Source organism: Nomascus leucogenys, chromosome 12 (assembly GCF_006542625.1).
Source record: "Nomascus leucogenys isolate Asia chromosome 12, Asia_NLE_v1, whole genome shotgun sequence".
NCBI classification, from domain to species: Eukaryota; Metazoa; Chordata; class Mammalia; order Primates; family Hylobatidae; genus Nomascus; species Nomascus leucogenys.
The window spans coordinates 45,956,243-45,965,575 of record NC_044392.1 but is presented as its reverse complement, the minus strand read 5'-3'; the positions used below and the strand labels follow the sequence as shown (position 1 = coordinate 45,965,575).

At 56.9% G+C, this 9,333-nt stretch overlaps 1 protein-coding gene across 3 annotated transcripts; it reads right to left on the bottom strand.

Moving 5' to 3' along the window:
* Window positions 1-809: 809 nt before the first annotated feature.
* Window positions 810-9,293, bottom strand: FAM189B (family with sequence similarity 189 member B). Of its 3 annotated transcripts, none has more exons than XM_030824328.1 (12): window positions 8,221-9,293; window positions 7,968-8,024; window positions 7,652-7,762; window positions 7,427-7,546; window positions 7,192-7,299; window positions 5,331-5,506; window positions 5,100-5,199; window positions 4,694-4,763; window positions 3,874-4,425; window positions 2,009-2,077; window positions 1,655-1,908; window positions 810-1,560 (listed from the first exon to the last, which is right to left on the bottom strand). In XM_030824328.1, exons 1-12 carry the CDS (start codon window positions 8,443-8,445, stop codon window positions 1,387-1,389), a joined length of 2,016 nt encoding a protein of 671 aa, XP_030680188.1. In that variant the 5' UTR covers window positions 8,446-9,293; the 3' UTR covers window positions 810-1,386. The 3 variants fall into 3 exon arrangements, with proteins under 3 accessions (XP_030680188.1, XP_030680190.1, XP_030680189.1); XM_030824329.1 differs by having other exon boundaries at window positions 811-1,560; window positions 5,331-5,503; window positions 8,221-9,292; XM_030824330.1 differs by lacking the exons at window positions 7,427-7,546; window positions 7,652-7,762; window positions 7,968-8,024 and having other exon boundaries at window positions 5,331-5,503; window positions 8,221-9,291.
* Between the last annotated feature and the right edge of the window lie 40 nt (window positions 9,294-9,333).

Sequence of the window (9,333 nt, the reverse complement as noted above, 5' to 3'; positions counted from 1 at the left end):
AGTTATGGATTAACACATAGAAAGATGGTATTTAAAGCCATGGACTTTAGTAGCAGGGCCACCTACAGAAAGAGTGGAGGTAGGAAAGAGGGCTTAGGTGAGGGCCCTGGGGCCCTCCAATGTTAAGCAGTTCAGCAGGACAAAGTAGAATAGCCAATATTTCCTTTCAAAGGGACAAATCCAAGAAGATGCTGATTATGGGTATTAATTGCTGCCTCGAGGTCAAGTGAGATGCAGGCAGAAAAATGGACACTGGGTCTGACACCACTTTGATCACTGGAAAGTTTGGTCAGAGCAGTGGCTGGGAAGATAGGGGAAGGAGTCTGATGGGGGTGAGTGAGAAGAGAATGGATGTTTAAGAGTGGAGGGAAGAAAAAAAACCTATTGCTGTGAAAAGGAGGAGCAGAGTTACAATTAGTGATTGGAAAGAGTGTCTTGAAAGTTTCTTTTTTCTTTTTTTTTTTTTTGAGACATGGTCTTGCTCTGTTGCCTAGGCTGTAGTGCAGTGGCTCAATCACAGCTTACTGCAGCCTGGACTTCCCAAGCTCAGGTGATCCTCTCACCTTAGCCACCTGAGTAGTTGGGACTACAGGCGTGTCCCACCATGCCTGGCTAATTTTTTCTGTTTTTTGTAGAGACAGGGTCTCACTATGTTGCCCAGGCTGGTCTTGAATTCCTAGGCTCAGGCGATCCTCTTGCCTCGGCCTCCTAAAGTGCTGGGATTATAAGCGTGAGCCACCATACCCAGTCCTGAAAGAGTTTTCTTAAATATGAGAGACACTAGAACAAATTTCACTGGTGACAGAGAATGATCAAGAAAAGAAGGGGAAAACTGAAATTTATTGAAGGCTTACATACTGTTAAGAGCTTTACAAACATTCTACCTTCACAATCTTTAATGGATCAGGCAATTGGGGTTACATAGCTTGCCCAAGGTCATGCAGCTAGAGGTGGCAGAGCTGAGAGGCCACCTAGATTTTTTGGACTCTTCGTGCCTGCCTTACCACCCCATTGCATAGGCACACGTCACCCTGTACTTAAACACCTGGGCCATGCCTTTGCCCTGACCATAGTGCCCTTGCAAATCAGAAAGAGCCACTCTCATGCTGGGGGGGACAACAATTTGTTTTCCTCCTCCAGTGCTATAAACAGGGGCATCTCCCCCGTAGGCTAAATACCCATGCAGCACAGGACAGAAGCTCTCCCAGTCCACAGCAGCAGAGGCAAGCAGCAAGAGACCCCAGAGGTAGGAGGGAAAGGGACACGTTGGGGGGTATACAGCAGGTTTCTTTTTGTGCCAGCCAGTGCAAGAGGATGCTGGGGGCTGCTGGTCCCAACCAGCTGGTGCCTGTGGCTGGAGGTGTTCAGTGTGACAAGAAGCCCAGATCAGAGCCCAGTCTCCCGGCTGCCCCCGTTGAGGCTGAGGCTGTGGGGGCGGGTACCACGCTCCAGCCTGCGGCCAGACAGGAGACGCCGCAGGGAAGAGCTAGAGCTCAGATCTCCGCAGCTGCGAAGGTGGAGGCTCTCTCGGCCAGGCCGGCCCCACAGGCTCCGGGGCACCTGGACAGGGACACAAGAAAGGGCATCATCAATAAGTCCCAACCTGAAGCTCCATGCTTTCCCAAACATCTTTCCTGGCTCCCCGAATTCCTACCTGCTTATGTCCATGAGCTCTAGTCCCACTGGGGTCTGGGGCTTTCCTGGATATCTGGAGGAAACGAGTGACCAGGCCCCGACCTGGCCAGCTGCCCTTTAGGTCCCCCAGGGAGTGGGCAGGTGCAGGGCCCGAGGGCAGGGGAACTTTTTGGAAGGTGGGCACAGGGCGCCGTTTCTCGGCTGACCGGGCACGTAGCAACTTGGGGGAAGGGCAGCGGGCTAGGCGGAAGAGGCAGGCTTCAGAGCAGAGCCCTGCAGAGAGACAGAGATAAGAGAATGGTATTGTGGGGTGGAGAGGGGCCGGGCAGCCATGCCCAATCCCCACCCCTGGAGCGCAAACCACATGCCTGACCTGTATCTGCAGAGGAAACAGAAGCAGCTTCTTCCTCAAGCACTTTGGTATAAAGGTCCCTGAAGTAAGCTGGGGAGGAGAGAAAGGGAGACAGGGAGTGAGTGGGAGTGTTCTGTGGACACGCCCACCCTCCTGTGGGAACTCAAGCCCAGAGGAGCTTTCACAGCTCCCACGCTCCATCCCCAGTCAAAGGGCCAGCATCTCTGTCCATATTAGCCAGCAACTAGATGGTACAATCCACCACAACAGGGACTGCAGTGGTGTTGTTCAGCACCTGGCGCACAGTGCTGAGCATTCCCCAGTACTATCTCCTTTCTTATTTTTTTGAGATGGAGTCTCACTCTGTTGCCCACGCCAGAGTGCAGTGGTGCGATCTCAGCTCACTGCAACCTCCGCCTCCCAGGTTCAAGCGATTCTCCTGCCTCGGCCTCCCTAGTAGCTGGGATTACAGGCGTCCACCACCAGGCCTGGCTAATCTTTGAATTTTTAGTAGAGATGGGGGTTTCACCATGTTGGCCAGGCTGGTCTCAAACTCCTGACCTCAGGTGATCCACCTGCCTTGGCCTCCCAAAGTGATGGGATTACAGGTGTGAACAGCCACGCCCGGCCACTGTCTCCTTTCTCAGCATCTTCAAGTACAATGCCTATGGCTGAAGTACTGTTATTATACATGTTTTTTGTTTGTTTGTGTTTTTGAGATGGAGTGTGTCTCTGTCACCCAGGCTGGAGTGCAGTGGCATGATCTTGGCTCACGGCAACCCCCGCCTTCCAGGTTCAAGCGATTCTCCTGCCTTAGCCTCTCTCTTAGTAGCTGGAGTTACAGGCGCGCTCCACCACGCCTGGCTAATTTTTGTATTTTTAGTAGAGATAGGGTTTCACTATGTTAGCCAGGCTGGTCTCAAACTCCCAACCTCAGGTGATCCACCCACCTCAGCTTCCCACAGTGCTGGGATTACAGGTGCAAGCCACCAGGCCCGGCCTGAAGTACTATTATTATACATGTTTTACAAGTGAGGGCTGAAGCTTGGGGAGGACAGATAAGTGGACCAAGCTGAAAGCTGTGGAACTGGTTTCAAACAAATCCTTTTGGGAGGCTGAGGCGGGTGGATCACTTGAGGTCAGGAGTTCAAGACGAGCCTGGCCAAAATGGTGAAACCCTGTCTCTATTAAAAAATACAAAAATTGGTCGGGTGCGGTGGCTCACGCCTGTAATCCCAGCACTTTGGGAGGCCGAGGCGGGCGGATCACGAGGTCAGGAGATTGAGACCATCCTGGATAACACGGTGAAACCCCATCTCTACTAAAAATACAAAAAAAGAGCCACGCGTGGTGGCAGGTGCCTGTAGTCCCAGCTACTCGGGAGGCTGAGGCAGAAGAATGGCGTGAACCCGGGAGGCAGAGCTTGCAGTGAGCCCAGATCGCGCGGCTGCACTCCAGCCTGGGTGACAGAACGAGACACCGTCTCAAAAAAAAAAAAAAAATACAAAAATTAGCCGGTCGTGGTGGCGCACACCTGTAGTCCCAGCTACTTGGCAGGCTGAAGCAGGAGAGTCACTTGAACCCGGGAAACGGGTTGCAGTGAGCCAAGATCATGCCACTGCACTCCAGCCTGGGCAACAGAGCCAGAGACTCCATCTCAAAAAAAAAAAAAAAAAAAAAAAAATTCCTCCTTTTTTAGCTACTAAGCTATGGATGTTCTGTCCCTAGGAGGTGAGTACCCGAGAAGTGTCTACCAGAGGAGTGAACTCACCCTTTCTTCCTCCTCAGGGACCTCAACAGTGCCCCAATCCTGGTGGGCATCACTGGCCACCTAACTCCCAGTGCCTACCCTCTCCTGAGCCTGGGCAGTGGGGGAGGGGGCTCACCAGTGTCACTGGAGGTGGTGATGCCTGGGTCGCTGTGGGACCGTGGCAGCAGCAGCGGTGGTGGGGATGCGGGATGAGGAGGCCGGTGCCCCGGTGGGGTGAGGGAACCTGAGCTATCGCTGAAGCGACGAGTCCGAGTCGGGGCTCGGGTGGGCGGGGCTGCGGCTGGGCGGCCCCCTCCCCGGGGGACCCGCCGCCTCAGCTCGGGGAAGCAGGGTCCCATCCAGGGCGGCCAGCCCTCCAACCGGTGGCAGCTGCGGGCAGCTGTGGGGGCACCCAGTGGGGGTGGAGCTTCAGGGGCAGAGCAGGAATAGGAACGGGCGGCCCGTGGGGGGCGCCGTGGCAGGGGGCTTTCCTCGAAGGGGCCCCGCAGGCCACAGTCCAGGCTGAGGCAGTAGCCGGCACGGCTGCGCTGGATGGAGCGAAAGAGCACGTAGTCCACGGAGCGCACGGAGCCCTGCAGCTCCAGCAGGCACGAGTCCTCCGACGGGCTAGAGCCCCCAGGGAGGTCACCAATGGCTGACAGCACCAGAGACCCGCTGTCCATGGACACTGTGGGCGGCAGGGGGCGCTGTGTAGCACCAGCCTGGCCTGGCCCTGCCCAGGCAGTTCCTCTTCTCCCAAGCCCATACTCTAGGGGCCACTGTGCCTCCAGCTTTATCTCAGAGGAGACAAATAAGTCCAGGGTTCCAAGTTGCCGCAGCCCTCCTCTGTCCCCAAACCACCAACTCCGCCTTGTTTTCCCCTTCTATTATCCCTACCCACCCCAGCTATCCCTGGCAGCCCCGCCCTTGTCCACCCCTCATTACGCCCTGCTCACCGTCTACAATGGAGGCCACTCGCTCACAGATGCACGAGCCATCGTGAAGCTGAGGGTCAAAGAGAGTGGCCTGCAGAAGACACAGGGTCAAGGGTTCAGCCCTACACACTGAACACCCCCATGTGCTAGACAGATCTCTGGAGACTCAGATTCCAGACCAGCCTTGTCACTTTGTACAAGTCACTTAATTGTGCAGCCTCAGTTTCCACATCTGTATGGCAGAAATGATAGCTTCCAACCCACTCACCTCACCAGGCTCTAGGGAAGATCAAAGGCGACAGTGGGCGTGCTGGTGCTGTAAAGACCTTGACCACTGTTACTATCTTTATCCAGAGGCTACAGCCTGTTCAGCTTTCCAGGCTACACCCGGCTCCCCAGCCCGCCCCAAGCCGTGCTGTGCTCTCACCTGGCTGTCTCCTCGTAGCCCCATGACCGCCTCATAAGAAGGGGGGCAATCGGTAGGGTACAAGGGCACTGGGCTGTCCATGGAGCCATTGTACGTGATGCTGGCAGATGAGGAAGAGGGTCAATGTAGGAGAAATAATTCCTACTCTACAAAGATCCCTCTCTCCAGCAATCCAGGCCCAGCCCCAGTCCCCTTCCTTAGCTCCCCCAGCAAGACCCCACCAGGCCTTACCTCTGTGCATCTGTTTCTGAGCTGCAGGTATACTCTGGGGGATAGTAGGGCGGTGGGGGCACAGGCGGGACAAATTCCTCCAGGTCCAGCATGGTGTGTAGGAGAGGGGCTGGGGGCGGGGACGTGCAGCCCAGAGGTCCCAGTGGGCCTGAGACTGACCGCTCAGGGGCCAGCTGCTGGGGAAGCGGGCAAGTCAGCAAGTCTGGATTCTGGGAATACAGCTCCTCCTGGGCTCCCAAACTCCTCTCTCATCTACATTATTTTTTCTGGCCCTATCCCCTGAGAGAAGCTGTAGTTCTGGCCCCTCCCTCACCCAAAATCAGCTCTCCTTAACCCCACGCTCACCCTGTGCCTCTAGCTCTGGCCCTGCCCACCCACAAATTCCTCCTCTTTATGGCCCCATCTCCATCCAGAAGCTCCATACATTCTGTGTCTTCACAGGAATGTCCACCCTTTAGCCTCACCTCCATCTAGGACCTTCTTTTTTTTTGAGACAGAGTCTGACTCTGTTGCTGGAGTGCAGTGGCTCGATCTCAGCTCACTGCAACCCCCACCTCCCAGGATCAAGCGATTCCTGTGCCTCAGCCTCCCAAGTAGCTGGAATTATAAGGGTGTGCAACCATGCCCAGCTAATTATTATTATTATTATCATTATTATTATTATTTTGAGACGAAGTTTCACTCTTCTCGCCCAGGCTGGAGTACAATGGCTCCATCTCAGCTCACTGCAACCTCTGCCTCCCAGGTTCAAGCAATTCTCCAGCCTTAGTCTTCCGAGTAGCTGGGATTACAGACGCCCGCCACCACACCCGGCTAATTTTTGTATTTTTAGTAGAGATGGGGTTTCGCCATGTTGCCCAGGCTGGTGTCAAACTCCTGATATCTGGTGATCCTCCTGCCTTGGCCTCCCAAAGTGCTGGGATTATAGGCATGAGCCACCGAGCCCAGCTTAATTTTTGTGTATATATATGTATATATATTTCTGAGACAGAGTCTTGCTCTTGTCACCCAGGCTGGAGTGCAGTGGCACCATCTCAGCTCACTGCAGCCTCTGCTTCCCCGGTTCAAGCAATTTTCCTGCCTCAGACTCCCAAGTAGCTGGGATTACAGGCACCCACCACCACACTTGGCTAATTTTTGTATTTTGTTTGTTTGTTTTTTGAGACGGAGTCTCACTCTGTCACCCAGGCTGGAGTGCAGTGGCACTATCTCAGCTCACTGCAAGCTCCGCCTCCTGGGTTCATGCCATTCTCCTGCCTCAGCCTCCCAGGTAGCTGGGACCACAGGCGCCCGCCACCACGCCTGGCTAATTTTTTGTATGTTTAGTAGAGACGGGGGTTTCACCATGTTAGCCAGGATAGTCTCGATCTCCTGATCTCAGGTGATCTGCCCTCCTCAGCCTCCCAAAGTGCTGGGATTATAGGCGTGAGCCATGGCACCTGGCCCGATTTTTGTATTTTTAATAGAGACAGGGTTTCGCCATGCTGGCCAGGCAGGTCTTCAACTCCTGGCCTCAGGTGATCTGCCTGCCTCGGCCTCTCAAAGTGCTGGGATTACAGGAATGAGCCACGGTGCCCAGCGCAGGATCTTCTTGACTCTACCCCACCATCCAGTCCCATTCTCTAAAGCCCCCTCTCCTGGTCCAAGACCGGCATCACATACTTAACTCACTCCCTGCCATCTCCCCTTCTCATCCTCCCCACTAAACATCCATTCCTCCAATAGATGAGGATAATAGATAACCCATAGCCCCTGGTGCTCAAAAGCCAGATCTGTAGCCATTGTTCCCTCAGGCAAGTCTCAGCACACACACCCCTGCCCCCACCATACCTGCGTGCCCTGGCCCCTGCTCCCTTCTCACCGTATGCACGAGGTCCAGGGAGAAGATTTGAATGCAGCAGACAATAGCAGAGAGGGTACAGATTATAGCGGCACAAATGGTGAGCCCACAGACGCTGAAGAGCAGGTTCTGGGGAAGGGAAAGGAGGAGAGGAGTCAGGAGAGGGCTAAGTTCCACACATTATGGGCCTGTGAGTACCCCAGGAGGGGAGGCAAGAGTGAGAACCAGGAGGATGTTTGGGGGGGTGCAAGCTCACCTTGAGGGCCCCTCGGGCTTCATCACAGGTGGAGTTAGGGGCAACTTTCAGTTCCTGCCCCGACTCTGGACAGGGCCGGAGGAGGGGAACAGAGGGACAGCACACACAGACCTTTCCTTCCTGAGTGGAGCAGGGAGGGTGAGGCAGCCTGAGTCAGGACAAACTGAGGTGTCCTGCACACCTCCCCCAGCCAGTTCTTTCCAGCTCTCCCTCCTCAAATCTCACCAGAGAGCACTGTTGGAAGTCTCGGGCCAGTTGAGCATTCTTACAGGAGAGAACAGAGCCAGCCATGCTAAGCATGACACAGAGCACCGAAAGCAAGGAGAAGAAGGAGATCTGGGGAAAACAGGGTGCAGACTCAGGGCTGGGACCCTCATGAGTACTCCTCTGCTATGGACAGAGTCCCCCTCCTTCACAGACACTTCGTGCCCACCCGGCTGACACCAACTGGGGAGCCAGTTCCCTTCTTGAGGACATAAATGGGCTTCCCATTGGGTGCTGCGCACCTGCCTCCCAGTGGGCACTGGACCCTGGCACCTACCACTAGAGTGAATGGCCGCTTCCAGGACACAATGCCAACCACCCCGGAGAACGCCAGCTGGGGACAGAGTGGGCACAGGCTCAGCCTGGCAGGGGAGGCTCCTGAGTGAGCCCCTCACCACAGGATGCACCCAGCCCTGTAAGGAGGCAGAGGACCAGGAGAGGGAGGAGAGGCGAGGATGTGGACTTGCAGCTGGTGTGGAGGGTGGGGCCCGAGGAGCCTCCCCCACCCAACAACTGTGCACCCAACTCACCGAGAACCCAGCCCAAGACGGGCAGGACCTCTTGATGCTCTCGGTGGTGGTGACGGAAGAGGCCACCATGCTGAAGGTGACCACCAGGATGCCCAGGAGCACCTGGACCAGCCCCAGCGTAAGCAGGGCCTGCAGCCAGGGTCGGTGGAGGCGGAGGTGGGTAAGGCCCCTGGTGCTGGGCCGGCTGGTCAGCGAGCGGCTGGAGTCACTAGGCGAGGGCATCATGCCTGCTGCCCGGTTGCCTGCCCCTCGCTCGGCCCTCCCTGGCACTTGGGAGCATCTCAGAGGCGCCCAAGGCCCCGTCCTTTCTCCTCTCCACCCCCCTCTCTCTAGAGCCCACCCCCTGGCTGGGTCCCCTGGGGCATGGCCGAGGGACGCCAGCTGTGGGGGGGGCCAAGCGAGGGGCGTCACGGAGGGACCGCGGAGTGCTCCCTCCCCACCACGGGCACTGGACGGGCACCGTGCCCGGGGCGACGATGAGGACGCGGGGGCACCGGCTCATCGCATCTCCCTAGGGAAGAGGGGCACCGAGAAGGGCCGGTCCAGGAGTGAGGAGGGGGCGGCGGCCTGGTGCCCAGGGAGGGGTGGGGAGGGTAAAAGCGGGAAGGATGGAAAGAAGTCTAGAGAAGAGGGGAGGGGTCGGCATGGGGTGACTCTAGAGGCGCGGTCGGTGTGCCCTCAGGGCGTCCAGTGGGATCCGGGGCCGCCTGGTGGGGAGAGGCCGCGGCGCCGCTGTCTCCTGTGTCGCCTGTCCCGCTCCCCTCCCCAACACGCTCCGCTCCCCGAGCTCCGGCTGCCGCAGGTCGGGAACTAGAGGAGGGGGATGGGAATGGGGATGGTGCGGGAAGGAGGGGCGTGGCGGCGAGGGCCGGCGCGGTGCACCCCGGGAGTTGTAGTTCGGGACTGAGACCCTGTCGGAGTTGGGGGATCGCGCTGCAGGGCGAAGCAGTCGGATCTGCCCTTCGAATAAGCGCTCCTCCAGTCCCTACCTCTCTCTGGACCCTGGCTAGGCTGCTAATGATCATTTGGGCGTCCACTTGAGCCCCACCCAGCTTTTCAGGCTCCAGGCCCGCGTATTCCTTGGCGTTCCCGGCAGAGGCGGTGGCTCTTCCT